The 18,545-nt window shown below is 36.1% G+C and overlaps 1 protein-coding gene across 9 annotated transcripts in view; it reads right to left on the reverse strand.

Moving 5' to 3' along the window:
• LOC129751920 (ras-like GTP-binding protein RhoL) overlaps positions 1-18,545 on the reverse strand; it is a 50,011-nt gene that overhangs the window by 16,763 nt on the left and 14,703 nt on the right. For all 9 annotated transcript variants that reach the window (XM_055747701.1, XM_055747706.1, XM_055747698.1 and 6 more), the window contains 2 exons: positions 1,003-1,259; positions 825-942 (listed from right to left, as the gene is read on the reverse strand). In XM_055747701.1, the coding sequence (XP_055603676.1) occupies positions 825-942; positions 1,003-1,242 (358 nt within the window). In that variant the 5' untranslated portion in view covers positions 1,243-1,259. The remainder of the gene's footprint in view (positions 1-824; positions 943-1,002; positions 1,260-18,545) is intronic.

The following is an 18,545-nucleotide window of genomic DNA, read 5'->3' on the forward strand; positions in this document are numbered from 1 at the left end:
AATCGCCAGCTCATACCAAACTCCAACTAAGGTGAGAAATCGATAGAGAAAATTGATTTATCTCTAACCTAGGTCTTTTAAGGTGTAGGGACTAGCGGAAGCGAAAGGCTGAAATCGAGGCAGAATAAAACGGTAGAAAGTTCACTAAACGTAAGATAACAAATTATAATTCAGAATTTTCTATTGTCCCTAATTGTAATTAATACCGTAGGAATTTAAAACGTGTCCCGGTAGAGCTTCGAACGGACAAATAAAAGGGAACGTTACGAATTTGAAAACGAACTTTCATTGTTACCGCGATCCGGAAGTAACAATTTACAGTCTTGTTTTTAGCAAAAACGACGTATTGATTTGCGGTTCAAACGTTTCGATCCTTATTGGATCTTCTTCAGGGACTAAAATAGTGTTTATTACTTAATTGCGGAAAAAACATATTTCCAGTCGAATTTTTCTATCACAAAAAAAAACTGGCCTCTACATTTGGATATTTAGCTCTAAAATACATTATTCAGCAAGAAAATTTTGTGTCATTTAAGTTTTGAAGTACTTCAATGCTAGAAATTTGTTCAATAGTTCCTGATATATAAGGTGCAAGATTTGGCATTCCTACGATTTCTAAGCTCTATATAAGTCAGTGTAACTAAAACGGTGAGATTAATAAGACAATCGAAATCGACGGCTATCATTGAGCTTCTATACATGATAGGGGTTGTTGATTTTATTTTGTTTCTGGCTTGAGTGTCAAATACTCATAATCGCCAGTGACAACATGATAGAGGTACATGACTTATAAGTAGCTTATACACTAAATTTCATTATCTTACCCACTAACACAATAGGAGTACTTGGTGCAAAATGCCTTATCTCGGGGTACCATTTCGATAGCACATTTTCGAAGGACGTCTTGCTTGATATGGAGTAACATATGAGAAAACAGTCGGTCTACGGAAAATAATGGGAAAAATCAGTCAAATGCATTAGATTAATACAAAAATCGCTTACATTCGGGTAGCTGAGTGGCCGCAGCCTTTCGTAGTCCTCCTGGCCAGCCGTGTCCCAGAGTGTTAGGGCGTATTCCTTCTCGTCCACCGTGATGTTGCAGGCGTGGTTGTCGAAAACTGTCGGAACGTACTCGCTGGGGAATTCGTTCTGCGTGTAGGTGATTAGCATGCACGTTTTCCCGACCATTCCGTCGCCAACGGTTGTGATCTTCAGTGGTCGCATGTTGCTGCCTATCGTCATCTTGGCGGTTGTTCAGTCTGCAATTAGTTAGAGAAAATATTTTTAATTTATTATCATTGCTTGAATATTATTACAATTCTTAGGATTCCATTTTTAGAGATTGGTAGAGTATATGCAATAATGTATACTTTGGAGTATATGTACGTGGATTATTGAATAAGCTGAAAGTTCCAGCGAAGGTGAGGTGTATACATAGTATACACATAGTTAACCCAATATGCAATAGAAACATAGCTTTTTCTTGTCGCGATGGTTTAATCTTTTACCCTTCGAGTTTTTTTTGCGATTTTTTAGGTTAGAAAAGTTCATAAACTTTTTTCCATGTTGTCGAATTGATAATTACTCATCATTTCCATAAATGTTGTTCATATTTACAAGCAGTATAATTGATTAGACAAGTGTGACAGGAGGTTAAGCGACCTAAAGTCGCCTGTTGTTTTTTTTTTTCAACCCAACAAGTATCTGCTTCTTCAACATGCCAATAAGACCGACTCGAATATGAATTTCTAAATCTTGCTTCGCGCAATTACAATTGGAACCTTCCAACGTTTATATGGTTATTTAAATACCGGTTTATGACATATTGAAGAAATTTTTAATATCTTTCTCCAGTGAAACGCTCAAAAAGTCACTTTGTCTTAACTTAAGTAATGAAGAATTTTTAGAATTAAACCCTTGAGTAATCCAAAAATCTATCCTATAACTATAAATTTATTGATTTGAGAGTCAATATTTGAGCCGATCCAATGTATGCATTATACACGACGGATGAACTAAGTAGGCGAAACCCCATTTGTTCGTTGTATCCTGGAATCTGGATGCCTTTCGCTGAAGAGCATCAAACGTATGCGAAAGAAATGCAAGAGGCATTTTTAACAAACAACTCAAGTTGGGGTGGTAAATTTAAGATATCTTTAAGTTGAAAACTCATTTGAACAATTACACTAGTTTACAGCATTTTTGAACTCAGTAAACTGAAGGTCATTTCCAATGTAAAATCGGGCTCTGAATCTGAAAATGAAATTCAAAAAAATCTCAGTAGAACCGTTTTTGAGTTATGCTCCAAATATGAAATTTCGTAAAAATTAAAAAAGTTCTTGTACTTAGATTAAAATATCTCGGACGGCATAACAGTAATTTGAAATCTCTCTTTTGCATATTGAAGGTGAATAAATTTTCTATCGATCATCTCAACACTGTTTTTGCGTTTGACCAACAGTATTGTTGATATTAGTGACTTTATGAGGAAGAAAATTAGAAAAAATGCATTTTTTTGACGCATGTTTGATTTTAATTTTGTTTCTACGAAAGTTTTAAACTCGATGGTAGCATTTAAAAAATCTGATTTTCTTTTGCGCATAAATGTCAATTTAAAACGAAGATTTCAAGTGGTTATTTATTAAAAAAAGGTTGAAATTTAAAGAAGTTATGGCTACTTTAACTGAAACAGAAAAGTTATTGCGGTTCAAAGATTGTATTTTGGTCGAAAATTGTCGTATAAATCGCAATGGGTAAAAAGTACTCATTGCGTGTTGGGCAAAATTTGCGGCCTTTGAACCGCAATAACTTTTCTGTTTCAAATCCAATCGAGTTACAGTCTTCGGGTGAAATATTTGTCTCAACTTAGACTTTAAGAAAATCAACCAATTACATTTAATTTTACTATGCGGAGACAAATAGGGTGATCTATTCGAGTACTCATTCATAGAATTTCAACATATTGAAGAGCTAATGTAAGGTCTATCGATTTTTGCTTTTCTTTACACTGTGCACAATTAACCTAAAATTTTAAATTTCGAACCTTTGATTAAGTCAAGAATATTAAATCTGCATATTTGGTCCATTTTATGTTGAAAAAAGGCAAGAGGTACTCCGGAAATCTCGCATGGTGTGTTTTTTGCGGTTCTAAATGTGATAAAATTGACAAAAATTAAATGGAATTTAGTAATTTTCCATTGAATTTGATGTTTTTACAAAATATATTATATATCAACCCAGTTTTCTGAATATTAGCTGATTATTAAGTAAAAACACGATCTTTTTCAGCCATTTTGTATTTCGGCTTAATTTTTGGAAAGCGCCGATGTGGTCTAGCGGATAGGCTGGCGCGAGTCTGGTTTTGGTATGCCAGGCGTACTGGCTTCGATTTCCGGTATCGAGTAGAAAACTACCGGAATACCTGTAAGCAGAGCAGACATTTTTCAAGCATCATAGTTGATATGGTTGCTGGTTTTCCTTCATCGTCACGTTTCAATTCTCATTTGACTACTAGTCAAGCTTCAAGGGAGTGGAAAAGCTTGACTATCGTCATGGATTTCTGTTCACGTGACGGATGTTATTTTTCAAACGACGGTCGTCAAGCAAGTTGACGGCGTCGGTTCAAAGCATTTTATGTATTTATGATTCGAAAAATTTTGTGTATTTGGATTGCTTGTTGGGCGATTTGCCATGTAAAAAACAAATAAAATTCGGATTCAATTGCGGACTACCAATTGCGGAATTACAATATTGTAAAGGAATTTTTATATTGCTGATCCACTCTTTTTTTCTATTTCTGCGATAGCTGATTTGGGCTCCCGTAGGGTACCACTGTAAAAAAAATTACAGTATTCAAGAAAATAATGAGCATTATTCTTTATAAGGATTATTTATCGACTGAAATTCAATCGGATGAATAAGCGGAAAACATTGAAAGATGATTTACTAAAAAGTTGTCAAACAAACATGTATACCAAATATTATTATCGGATTATCTATTGTTTATAAAACAAAAAATTGTGTTTGCCTTGAGCTTGGTCAATCAGCGGTCAAAATCACGGAAAAAGGAATAATAAAAAAAAAACTGTTTGCGATGGGGTCAATCAGCGGACAAATTCACGAAAAAAATGAAAACCTGTAGTTGTTTAAATAAGTTTAGAGTTCGACGACACGGTAGCGATCATTCACTGAATGTTGGATTTCGTGCTATGTTTTGCAGTCGGAGTTATCCGTATAAAGTTTAACTGAAAAGCGGTTAGCGTGTAGAAAACCGTCAGATTTTATACTGATTTGACAGATCGCACAAATTTCGCAGTTATGAGTGCGCAGTCCAATTTTTTTTGCTATGCAAATGGTATTATTTCCTATAGTAGATTATTCACCGTACACAACTCCTTTTTTTAACTTCTCATATACGATTTGTTACATTTTAACGACAACATAATTGAATTCGACCAGCATATAAAGTATCATAGACGCATTTATCGCATCAAAAATCTTCGTCATGCCAAATTCGTTAATTCTCAGGCTATGGAAAAATGTGTTTTCAATAATGTAGATTGTTTTTTGTTTTGTCTGGGATTTTAACGCTCGTAATTAATTCAATCTCAATGAATACTAAGAATAATAATATTTCATTCCGATGACTTCATGTTTTGACCTCTCTTGCAAAATAATTATTTGAAGATTGATTCAAGAATTACTTCTTAACTTTTCAATGAAATTAGTGAGTAAGAGTGAATTTTTTAACTGTGTTTACTGCTCCGGCTAGCCTACCGCACGGAAGGCTACCGTCGCGCGATTAGAAATTTTCCCAGTAACCGCAATATAGATAATTATGAAAGGCAATTTTTTTGCGCATAGTCGATATTGTCCTTCTAGTCCCTAGCGAATTCTCATCAGTCGTAACAGTTGATGTTACGTTCGAAAATGTCCCGGTCCCGAACTATCCTGGACTGATCTCCAAAAACGGAAACGATGATCGTTGTTTTATGATTTTTTTTCAGCCACGACCAAAACGTAACTTGTGTTTTTCGGCGTCGTCGTCGATGGTTTTTTTTTTATCTAAACATTATTCCGTCACAGTCAAAAAGACGACGACGGGCTGAAGGCGACTATGATTATTCCGACGCTTCATTTGACTGAAGGTTGAGGCGAGATTGTTTGCTTGGTTACTCATTTGAAGGCGTCTGTTATGAATGCGACTGCTTTAACTTTTTCACAGTCACAGTTTTATGACTGATGACGGTGAATTTTGTATGCTCTGCCTGTAAGTAAACTAGCCCAGCCGATTGACTCGTTCTTCCAAAAATATACCTATACAAGGCTTGCCAGATACTTTCAGTAAAAAGCGGGACATTTCACGACAAAAAAGCGGGACACAGCCGAAAAAAGCGGGACATTTAGGAAACTCTATAAAAAAAGCTTAATTGTATTGCCATACTCATACGTATAGCCAAGGTTATTTGAAGAAAGTAGACAGCTTTTTTTAAAACGGATTAATTTTTCTCAAGTTTCTTAACATGACTTCTATTTACACGGTTTTTTGCCGACACGGTTTCGCGATTCTCGCAAATTAACACCAAGGTTGTCAAGAAAAATTTGTACTTAGACGATGAAAAAAACCTGATGTTCTAAGATTTCATCCAAAAATTCTGTGATGGTTTTCTGTGGCGCTTTTTTCAATAATTTCATTTAAATTCATGTACGTCATTTACGTCTTTTTAACATTTTACTTGAGTCAAAGCACATTACTAATCGTTTCATATTTTCCAATTCATACTTACAAATTCAAAATGAATAACTAAGTAAATTTTTTTTTTAAATCTGTGCAATTTTCAAATTTTATGGAATCTGTGAATATTTCTAAAATTCTGTGTTCTGTGACAAACATTCTGTGAAGAAAATTTGCTCAAAATTCTTTGTACCTAATTAAAGTCTGCTTCATTTAATATTGGAACAAATTCTTTTGCTCATTGTGGCGCTCCTAGTGGACGGATTTGGAAACTTTTTTCACCCACGTGTCGGGAAATTAATTACCTTTCACCATGTATTTATGTCATAACATCAAACGATAGCATTTTGTAAACAACCGCCATGGAAGCCGAACGGAGAGATCAAATTGTGCACAGTTTTCTTGAAAATCCATTGTTGTCGGCATCGAAGCTAGCTAAACAGCTTAAAATGCCCAGAAATACCGTATGGCGTGTTATCAAGCAGTACAAGGAAACATTGACGACGGCTCGGAAGCCGCATTCGAAGCGTCGGAATGGAACTGTCGACCGGAAACTGCGTGGGAAAGTCATCAAGGCCGTCAAGAGGAATCCCAATCTTTCAGACCGCGATTTGGCCAATAAGTTCCAGGCCGCTCACAGTACGGTGCGACGAATTCGTCTCCGGGAAGGAATAAGGTCATTCCGAGCCAGCAAACAGCCTAATCGGACGCTGAAGCAGAACAATGTGGCCAGAATCCGTGCTCGAAAGCTGTACGACCAAGTTCGACGGATGTAAAGTCTGCTTCATTTAATATTGGAACACAAACAATTGCGTGTAGTTCAGTCATTTATTAACGAATTCATAATTTGTTTTTCATACAAATGTAGCATTTTCTTTACTCTTTCATAAAAAAAATTAAAAAAATTATTCATTGCTGTTTCGAAGAAATTCTCGTACTCGTACTCGTAAGAAAACTGTGCACAATTTGATATCTCCGTTCGGCTTCCATGGCGGTTGTTTACAAAATGCTATCGTTTGATGTTATGACATAAATACATGGTGAAAGGTAATGAATTTCCCGACACGTGGGTGAAAAAAGTTTCCAAATCCGTCCACTAGGAGCGCCACAATGAGCAAATGAATTTGTTCCAATATTAAATGAAGCAGACTTTATAGATTTTCTGTGATTTCGGCAACCTTGATTAACACGTTATTCGAGAGAAATATTTCAAGTCCTACACGTAAACGGCGAATTTAATATCGTGTAAAAAAACCTTTGTGCATTAACAAATATATTTCAAATAAGTTTCAAAAATTTGAAAGTCAAGAAAATTTTCAGCATTGTTTACTTGACTAGTTAAGTTGAAAAAGATGGCGTGTAAAAAGCAATTGAACTAAGATTCTGTCGAAAAATTAAGATTTATAATCATCTAGAAAAAACTTAAACAATACTTTCATCATATAAACTAAAGTTATTTTATTGGTTGAACGTGCTCCAAGAACGATTAATTGCTCCGAATCTTATTGTAACTTCAGTACTTTTTAGTATTGTCTTATGTAAACTCTAAAAAATTATTTTGAGGACAATGACCTATTCGATTTTTTTTGTATTGTGTTGCTTATTTCAAGAAAAAAGACCTTATCATAAAGAAGATAAAGTTTGATTTTTTACAGTGTTAGTCTGTGATTTTTTTTAAGTTTTATTTGAAAAAAAAATTGAAAGACGCCACTGAAATTGTAATATTTTTTTCATAAATATATAGTGATCATATAGACTATTTCGAAATGGGTTTTTTTCTATCTTCTTTCCACAAATTTCCACAAAATTTCCACCCATTTCATACAATTGTGTTCTTTTTAATATTTATGATCACAAGTAAATTATACACAAAGGTATAGCCAGCTGCTAGAGCTAGCACCATAAAGAAGACCGCCACTTGCTGTACAAATTATGGTATAGTACCACAAGACTCATCAGAGAGGAGAAGAAAATCTCAATTCAAGTCAATTGACCGTAATGAACCGGGCGTTCTAAATTTCAATTTGTTCATAGTGCAAGCTCTGGAAGTGTTTTTCCTAGAACTCGGTAGACATGAATAAATCATAAAATTGTATGATAATTCTGTCAAAGTTATCCTTTTTTTATTTCAACCATATTACCTAATTACGGATTACCTAATTACAGTTCTCGTGAAATATATTTTCCCTGAATTTTGAACACAAGTTTTAACGTAAGCCAAAAATATTTTATCGTTGCCATCTTGTAGTACCTGTTCATCAAAAATAAATAAAATTAAAATGAGCCTTACTGAGATATTTTCCACATTTAAACACAAAACTTGAAAACTGATTAATTTTTGCATTTGTTCAGAATGCAAATTGAGAGTTTAGGGATCTTAAATTTGTTATGACGAATGGACATATTTCGGATAAAATGTCTCCTCAACCAACAGAGAAAAAAGATACAGTGTGTAAGCTGTGTAAGAAAAATATGTAAGCATGTAAGAAATATCTTGACTCACAGGCACGTTTCAGTAGAAAGCTCTGCAATATTTTTGATACATATTTGAAAAGTCTATCGTCCATTCCGTTATTGATGTAAAATTTTATTATTAATCTGAACTGAACGATAATATTTTTCATAAATCGAGGATAGGGTTACAGTACGAGCTAATGTAAAGAAAATGTTTTATAAACTTATCAATGTTTGAACAATAACAACAAGCTGAACATAGTTTGGAAAGTTTTCTGGAGGTTTTTTCAACTATTTTAGCAGAAAGAAAATTGTTTGAAATAACAGATGAGCAAAGAGCAGCTGGGTTCCCAAAGAAAAATTTTTATCCAAGAACGCTTTGAACAGTTTGAACAAAGCCGAAAATATTATCCAAGCTTGTCGTAGAACGCCTCTAATCTGTAAAGCTGTTTAATTTCATTTCTTAATGCATGCAATCTTTTAAATAGGTATATTTAGTTCTAATCTTGAAAAATTATCTTATTTTAATTCAAATCACTTCAAATAACACATATAAGAAGGATCTCTATTTGCAGTTTTATGAGAGTTGTTACATTTCACGAAGCGAAGACATTGCATCTGACCATCACCTCGACCTTGGCGAGATACGACTGAGAGTCGCGCGTTTCCAGCGGCGAGAGGAGAATTTGGATGTCGATACGACGTCCGCCGGTTGAAGAATCCAGAGGTGAAAAGTTGAACAGCTGGAATCCCGAGCCTCGGAGCTGCCGACAGACGGAACAGTCGAAGAACAGTGGTGTAGAATCAAGAATGCCTTTATCACGACGAGCCATGGTACTCTCGGTAAAGTCTATGGAAGAAGAAGTGAATAGATGTCGGATGAAACCTGGAGAATGGTCGATGATCGATGATCGATGGATGGTCGATGAGAAAGGCAAAAGTCGGAATTGAGCAGGCATGTCCCGGGTCAGCCAAAGCAGCCGCCCGCTTACGATATGCGGATCTGGAAAAGACATTTAAGCGAGCTTGTAAACGAGAAAAGAGAGCCTGGACAAACTCCATAGCCGATGAAGGAGAAAGAGCCGCCGCCAATGGAGATATCCGATTACTTCATGAAATTTGTTTATTGTTTATTCAATCAACGGACCAAGTATAGGTCCAAATGACGACTTAAAGTTAAAGTTACATAAAATTTACATCTAATTAATGATTTCTTGATAATCTTAAAACACTTCTTCGGAAAACATTCCGCGAATCGTCGACGTCGAAGAGCTCGGAAAAGCGGTTGAACGTTTTCATTACACCGATGAATGCACTATTGGCTCCATAGTTGTTCAATCGAATAAGGACATACAGTTGAAGGTCCTGGTTTCTCAGTCCATGAGGTCTCGCACTAAGAGGAATAGCTTCTAGTAGCGTAGGATAATCGATACGCGATGTCAGTAGATCGGCGACAAAAGAAGCTCGTGTTGCATTTCTTCGGGCTTGAAGAGTATCCATGTCTATAAGACGACATCGATGTTCGTAGCTTGGCATGTGGAATGGGTCTTGCCAGTTAAGGTGTCTGAGGGCATAACGCAAAAAGCGCCTCTGGATGGCCTCGAGCCGCTCATTACCGTTCTGGTAGTAAGGACACCAGACAGCTGAGGCGTATTCGAGGATGGATCGAACTATGCTGCAATACAGGCTCTTCAGGCAATACACGTCCTTGAATTCCTTGGCCACTCGGAATAAAAATCCGAGGCTTCTAGAAGCTTTATCGACGACGTAGTTCGTATGTGTTTTGAATTCCAGCTTACGGTCGAGTATTACGCCCAAATCATTGATGTGGTCCACCCGCGCAATGGACTCATCTCCTAAGAAGTACTCCGCGCAAAAAGGCTGCCGTCTTCGTGAGAAACTGATGACTGCACATTTACTGCGATTCAAAGGCAGGCAGTTGATGTCGCACCACTTTGCGAAAAGATTAAACTAATTTGCAGAAAATCAATGTCGTCTTCGGTCCGAAGTGACTACCTTTCTCGCCGCCTTAGTGGAGCAAGGACTAATGCAAGAATGCCGCTAAAATACCGAGCAGGTCAGCTGAACAGATCAACTCAAGCGTTGGACTGAGCATTTTGATTTGTACAAATCTTCCGAGTCACGAATAGCGATGGCTAACAGAACCCGCAGCTCGAAGCGCCAACAGTAAGTCGCATTTATGGCGTCAACTTGGAAGCGCCCTCGCTGGCTGAAATAGTAGCGGCAATCAACGACATGAAGTCCAACAAAGAGCCTGCAATCGATTGCATTCCTGCTGGGATGCTCAAAGCCGACCCTGTCTTGTCAGCACAAATGTTGCACCGTCTTTTCGCTGACATTTGGGATACTGAAACCGACTGGATGCAGGGTATCCTTGTAAAGGTCCCGAAGAAACTGAGTGCGGTAACTGGCGTGGCATAACTTTGATCTGTACAACTCTCAAAGTACTCTGCTAAGTGATCCTGAACAGGATTCAGGAGAAAATCGACGCTACACTCCAACGGCAACAAGCTGGATTCCGATCCGGACGATCATGTGTGGACCGCATCACAACACTACGAATAATACTGAAACAAATGAATGAATTCCAGGATTCTCTTCTGCCGGTGTTAATTGATTTCCTTTCCAGACCTTAAGCACAAAAACATCTGGGCTGCTCTTAGACGACGAGGAGTCCCAGAGAAACTAGTCCATTTCATCGAAGCACAATATGAGTCATTTTCGTGCAAGGTCAAGGATTGCCGTGGAATCCTTCGACAATGGAGCAGCTGAACGATCTTAACCTGGCAGACGATATTGTTTTGCTCGCCCAAACACAACCGGATATACAGAGCAAACTCAACGACCTCACCGAAAGCTCCAAGGTAACGGGTCTCAAAATCAATGTCGGAAAGACCGAGCCGATGGAAATCAACACAGAACATCGTTCCAATTTTGTGATAGCTAGACAACAGGTTGAGAAAGTGGAGTGCTTCCAGTAGCTTGGGAGCCTGGTGATACCAAGAAAGACATCGAGACCCGTATCAGAAAAGTGCGATTTGCGTTTGCGAGTCTCCGAAACATCTAGCGCTCACGCCAGGTCTTTATTCGAACTAAAATCCTAATCTTCAACTCAAACGTCAAATCCGTATTGCTGTACGGGTGCGAAACATTGTGCACATATGCGGCGACGACGCGAAATCTGCAAGTTTTTGTGAATCGCTGCCTGTGGAACGTCATCCGCGCTTGGTGGCATAGCAACTAGATCTCAAACGTGGAACTTCATCGCCGGTGTCATCGAAAGTCGCTAGAAAACGAGATTCGAGAACGTAAGTGGAGATGGATTGGACACACGCTGCGAAGAGATGAAAACGAGATTTGCAGAGAGGCGCTTGACTGGAATCCAGATGGACATCGAAGAAGAGGCAGGCCCAGAAGCTCGTGGCGGCGTAGTCTAGCCGCTGAAATCCACACGGTTGACGAGAACCTTGGCTGGCAGTAAGTGAAAACGCTGGCTCCGCACAGTGGTTCAAATCCCCCAAAATCTGGATAAAAGTCCATTTTTCAAGTCAGCGACAACCAACTTTTTATGTTGGAATCGAACCTCCAATATTAAAGGAACGTTATGATGTAGTAAGATATTTTCTAGGACCTTTGATACACCTTCCATGGAACAAACATATGAACGACAACTTAAAAACAAGAATTAAAAATAGGATTTTTTATTCTCTACACAAAACAACTGAAAAAAGCTTATAAATCTTTAAAAATTTATAGATGTCTCTACTGAAGTGGTATATTATAATCTATTTCACAGTCTGGAGATGAAAAACGTCCTCAATATCATGAACTAATAAAGTTTCACTTGATTTAGAACCCAACATTTGATGATAATTTTTTTTCAATTTGCTCTATTTATTTTTCGGAAGCAAAATTATAGCTTGCGCAGCCGATCGCCGTGGTAAATTATACACGTTGGATAGGTAAAAATCTCATCAAAAAACATTTCTTGAAATCAGCTGCTAGTTTTTGCTATTTTTAGAATACGTTGTCTTTGAGCGGAACCCTGTTTGGTTCAAAAATGGAAATTTTAAAGTTTTTATACAAAGTAAACCAAGCATTGTTTGCTTCGATATACATGGAACTTCACTATAAAACATCAGTTTTAGTATTGACACAACTAACCTTGAGGAATTTTGGAGCCCATACTAAAATTAAACAAAAGTATTCATAAATAATTGAAAAATATTCTATTTTCCAGCATAAAACTCAAACCCCGTTTTGGCAATTATAGAAAAAAAATAGCAAACTTTGAAAAACAATCAATGTTTTATTTTTTTCAACTTTCCACCTATAATTCTTGACAAAAAAGCTTTTTAGTAATTTTTTTCAACTTTTTTGATTTTGAACCACTGTGCTCCGGATCGCCAGCAGTGAATATCTTGTATTGCTGATCCACTCTTTTTTTCTATTTCTGCGATAGCTGATTTGGGCTCCCGTAGGGTACCACTGTAAAAAAAATTACAGTATTCAAGAAAAAAATGAGCATTGTTCTACATAAGGATTATTTATCGACTGAAATTAAATCGGATGAACAAGCGGAAAACATTTAAAGATGATTTAATAAAAAGTTGTCAAACAAACATGTATACCAAATATTATTATCGGATTATCTATTGTTTATAAAACAAAAAATTGTGTTTGCCTTGAGCTTGGTCAATCAGCGGTCGAAATCACGGAAAAATGAATAATAAAAAAAACAGTTAACGATGGGGTCAATCAGCGGACAAATTCACGAAAAAAAAGAAAACGCTGTAGTTGTTTAAATAAGTTTAGAGTTCGACGACACGGTAGCGATCATTCATTAAATGTTGGATTTCGTGCTATGTTTTGCAGTCGGAGTTATCCGTATAAAGTTTAACTGAAAAGCGGTTAGCGTGTAGAAAACCGATATATTTTATACTGATTTGACAGATCGCACAAGTTTCGCAGTTATGAGTGCGCAGTCCAATTTTTTGCGATGCGAATGGTATTATTTCCTATAATAGATCATTATCCGTACACAACTCCTTTTTTTAACTTCTCATATACGATTTGTTACATTTTAACGACAACATAATTGAATTCGACCAGCATATAAAGTATCAAAGACGCATTTATCGCATCAAAAATCTTCGTCATGCCAAATTCGTTTATTCTCAGGCTATGGAAAAATGTGTTTTCAATAATGTAGATTGTTTTTTGTTTTGTCTGGGATTTTAACGCTCGTAATTAATTCAATCTCAATGAATACTAAGAATAATAATATTTCATTCCGATGACTTCATGTTTTGTCCTCTCTTGCAAAATAATGATTTGAAGATTGATTCAAGAATTACTTCTTAACTTAACTTTTGAAATTAGTGAGTAAGAGTGAATTTTTTAACTGTGTTTACTGCTCCGGCTAGCCTACCGCACGGAAGGCTACCGTCGCTCGATTAGAAATTTTCCCAGTAACCGCAATATCTCAGCCCTATGCCTCGGTCAATCGGCGCCGAACCCTTAGGTAATGGTAACCAATTATAAAACAAGTCGTATTTGATAATCTGATGGTATAGAAGATTTGAACCAATTCCAGATTTGGTTATTCATTATATGTTGACATTCTGGATTCGGTTTAAATCTTTTACTGGACTGGAAGTATTTAAAAACCAGTACAATGCTACTTTATAAATTTAACCCACAAAAAGGAACAGACTCACAATTTCTCAAATAGGTTTTTTGGCTAGCAAGGAAACATTTCTCTGATACTCCTGGACAAGTTGCTTTCGAATGCGAAATCGAATCGGTCTTTCCTCGATGCCATTGCATATGAATTGTTTTCGGAACTCGTTCCAGTAATTTTTTAGATCTATTTTGATTTGGTGAAATTTTCCAGCAAAAAAAATTTATAACAAAACAGATGGGGATTTTTTTTTATTATCTGACGGGTTTGCGCCGGGGGTCTTCAGATTTTCCCCAAAATTGAAAATTTGGTTCATTTTTGCGACTTAAAAACACATGTATTTTTTCAGATTTCTAACATTTTTATTTTTTGAGTTAGCTTCGGTTAGATTTTTTTGTCAATTAAAAATAATCATTTTACAAAGCTACATAACTCTGTTGTTTCTCAACGGAAATTATAAAATAGCACATCAAAATGCATTAAAATTTTATCAGCTTTCCAACTAGAATAGTTGAAAAAAAATTAAATAATGACCTTCAACATGAAAAGTTGTAAATAAACTTTAAATGGCGTCTAAAAGTACCGTCTGCACCACCGAATATTTTGCAAAAAATACCATTGTATATCTCTATTCATGATGCAACTTTCATCTGAAGACACCAAAGTGGGCCATTAACACCTTGAAGAGTTATGAAAGAAATAATGACAATAAATCTCTTTTTTTACATCGAAAACAAACAATGGTGGAACAACTGCACTCACATATGGAGATAGCAAGCACTTCTAACAACATGGAAACAAAAGAACTTATCAAAGCTTGTAAAAAACACTATTTTTTCGTCCTTTTCAGACTGCCCCTACTCGCATAACAGTCCCATATGAATTTTCGTCATTTTAGGTCAATATAAGGCTTCAACATAAAAGATTAAAAAAAGAGGTTTTGTTCAAGAAATTTCGAAAAAAAAATCAGTTCGTGGCTGTCCTATATGAAATATACCTGAATAACAGTCACATATGTGAAATACCACGGATTTGGTTACTTTTCAATGTTTCTTTCGGCGAGATAGTCTTTGGTTTATTGCTTTGAATCATTTAAACATTTTTTTGACTCACTTGATGTCGAATGATGCACACTAGTTTTCCAAGGCAGGTCTGACTTTCTTAGGAATGACTTCCTGAGCGAAAAACTATCGGATGCAATCAAAAATCGTAAAAAGATTCAACTTACAATGTGGAATTCATGATAATTTTTTTCAAAAGTATGTTTCTTTTTTTGACAATTGCATTTAGAAGTTCAAAAATGATCAAATTCAAGTCTTAGAAAGTAGCTTGGTGAGAAAAATATATTTTGTATGGGACTGTTATGCTAGTAGATTTGAGAAAGGTTTCAAATATGGTCGATTAACAGTCCCATAATGAATAAAAATGGTGCTCTCGACCTTACTAATAACCCAATTTCGAAAATTCCAGGTCTAACGATTTATTATGACAACCTAGAAACGATTTTCGTTTATGCTGAAAGTGGTGGTCACAATTTAAAAATATATTCCAAAACAGAAAAAGCTTATTGTCTCGCTTGCTTATTTTTGATTGTTGCAGCATAACTGACTTCATGTTATATACAAAAATCTAATAACGTATTCGTTTATACCCAGTTTTGCACCAGGTCACAACAAATTATGCACATTTTACTATCATTTTTAGAAGTTTATGCGCTAAGTTTTGCATCCGTAATTCCCCAGATTTGATTTAAAATGGACGGTGCAACACTGAAGATTCGTGTGTGAGCGATCGAGGTAGCAAAACACTGACGACGAATTATGTTCGTTCTAGTATGGTAAACCTCAAAACTGGGCGAATGTAGAAAACGAATACGGTAAAAGTATCATATTTTCATCATTTTACAGCCTGAGCTGGCCATACTGAGCTCTTTGATCTACAACATTTGTTCCACTTTCTCATACTTTTTTGATCAATGGGAAAGGATGTTGGTGTCCAGTGCTTAGCAATCGATATAAAAACTATGTAAAGCACGTCTATATTTCATTTTTTTAATCACATTTTTGTGATCCCAAACACAGGGACTGAACCTTCTACTATTGGCATTGATTATGCTTCACAATGATCTTTGATCGAAAAATTAATAAGTTATATAGTATATGACCAGGTTGTAAAAGCAACATTCCCATTATTAGTTATATCACATAAACAATACGATACTCAGAATTTTGGTTAAAATTTAAAGTCAGTTTTGCTGCAAACACTCTACAAAGCACGAAAAAGTAGTGTTTTTTACCTGCTTTGGTAAGTTCTTTTGTTTCCATGTTGTTAGAAGTGCTTGCTATCTCCATATGTGAGTGCAGTTGTTCCACCATTGTTTGTTTTCGATGTAAAAAAAGAGATTTATTGTCATTATTTCTTTCATAACTCTTCAAGGTGTTAATGGCCCACTTTGGTGTCTTCAGATGAAAGTTGCATCATGAATAGAGCTATACAATGGTATTTTTTGCAAAATATTCGGTGGTGCAGACGGTACTTTTAGACGCCATTTAAAGTTTATTTACAACTTTTCATGTTGAAGGTCATTATTTAATTTTTTTTCAACTATTCTATTTGGAAAGCTGATAAAATTTTAATGCATTTTGATGTGCTATTTTATAATTTCCGTTGAGAAACAACAGAGTTATGTAGCTTTGAAAAATGGTTATTTTTTATTTACAAAAAAATCTAACCGAAGCTAACTCAAAAAATAAAAATGTTAGAAATCTGAAAAAATACATAAATTTTTAAGTCGCAAAAATGAACCATATTTTCAATTTTGGGGAAAATCTGAAGACCCCCGGCGCAAATTGTCAGATAATAAAAAAAAATCCCCAGATATCATAACAAATTTCATGAAGAAAGTGTCATTGCTCTAAACTTTCAATCAGAGACATTTTTTTAGGTTTTTTTAACTGCTAATTGAATTTTTGATGCATTATAGTATTGTTTCTTTTACAGTACTGAATTATGCTAAAAAAAAGTAAAAAAAAAACTTCTAGGGTATATATGGGCTTGTATGCAGTAGAGGGTTAAGAAGAACAGAATGTTTAACAATAACTAATGTCCGTTGATAAGAGCTTTAAATAGAGTACGCTATGAGAACTACTACGAAATTTAATTCCGATCATTCCGTCCATTGCTAAGCTTAGTTGGTGTGGTGCCACATATCAGAGTGATGAGTATGAAAACGCTTAACGTAATTGAACCACTATAAACATTCGAAGCTATGTGGTTAACTGGTACCAAATTACAGCCCAACCAGCTTTGAGGTTGACTAAGCCATCGTACACTCGATGCCGCTTATCTGGGTTTCCGCAGAAGGTTGGAAAAAGAAGGTTAGCCGATCATATGATTCACCACGCTTTGACCGTCAACAATTCCCTACTTCGCGGAATGATATTTACTGGACAAACCATCGCTCTTTTGTCAACTGGTTTACCTATGACGATGAAAGATGTACTAGGAGTATGCGAAAGAAGTTTAAAACAAACTTTCGTTAGTTTGCGAATGCCAGTAGCAAAGACAGGAACTGCCAGCACCCTCGCTCAATCTCTCGATGTGTCGAAATGACTCAAAGCAACGAACGACAACGTGCTAACTGCAATTACCGGTTTCCTGAGCAAAAGCGGAAAAGTCGAATTTATGTTTTAGATTTTTAGTCAAAGTGCTGTTCGTCTATCATAGACGCCAAATAAATGCTGTTGCTACTAGGTATTGTAGAATGATTGGAACGGCCAATAAAAATAAGCATCAATGTCGCACCTTTCATGGTGTTTGGTCATCAAACTTTATGGACAGGAAAAAACAATAAACTTTCCAGTAGGCTTACTTGCACATACATAACTACATAAGTATAAAACTTTGCGCATCACGTGACGTACTTATTCTGCAACGAGAACTATTCGACCATCAATCTATCTGTTGTATCAAGGCAATGTGTGTAATCTCTTCCAACGACCACCAGTATTGCTGGCAGCTACTGTTTGGAATTATGTTTATTAAATTCTGAGCTATTGATCTTTGACCGACCGTTACAATTAATTCAGATTAATCTACATCAATTAAGTTGCCTGTACGTTCGTTTCGCGCCTTGTCGGTTTGACACTCGGCAGGCGCCTGGTGAGGTTTTATTTCGGGGCCATTCGCACCACAGGGCGTCGTGATTTTTGGTAATTTTTTTTATTTAAAAAAAAATGTTTTTGAGGGTAGAGTTTTAAGATTAAATAAGTTTCGTAAATTAAATTTCCGAAGTTGGATTTTTTTAAAGTCATTACTAATTTTCTGGGATCTTCATTCCAGAAAATTTATGTGTGTCCCCTAATACTTAACACAGTGTAAGGGCCAATTTACACTTCACGGGTAAATCAACGTGAAAAATCTGATTTCGTCAATAACTTAACAACGCGACGAAACTAGGTTTTGTGACTCAGTTAAATCGATGGGGAATGGTTGAGAGATGAAATTCCAGTAGCACTCCTTCCCTAAAACTTAATAGAACTATTTTTATTCCGATTCCCCCGCGATGATGGAATTTTCGCAGTGAAAACCGGGGGAATCGAAATAAAAACAGTTCTAGAAGGTTTTAAGGGATAAGTCCGGCTGGAATTTCAT

The sequence above is a fragment of the Uranotaenia lowii genome, chromosome 3 (assembly GCF_029784155.1).
Source record: "Uranotaenia lowii strain MFRU-FL chromosome 3, ASM2978415v1, whole genome shotgun sequence".
Lineage (NCBI taxonomy): Eukaryota > Metazoa > Arthropoda > Insecta > Diptera > Culicidae > Uranotaenia > Uranotaenia lowii.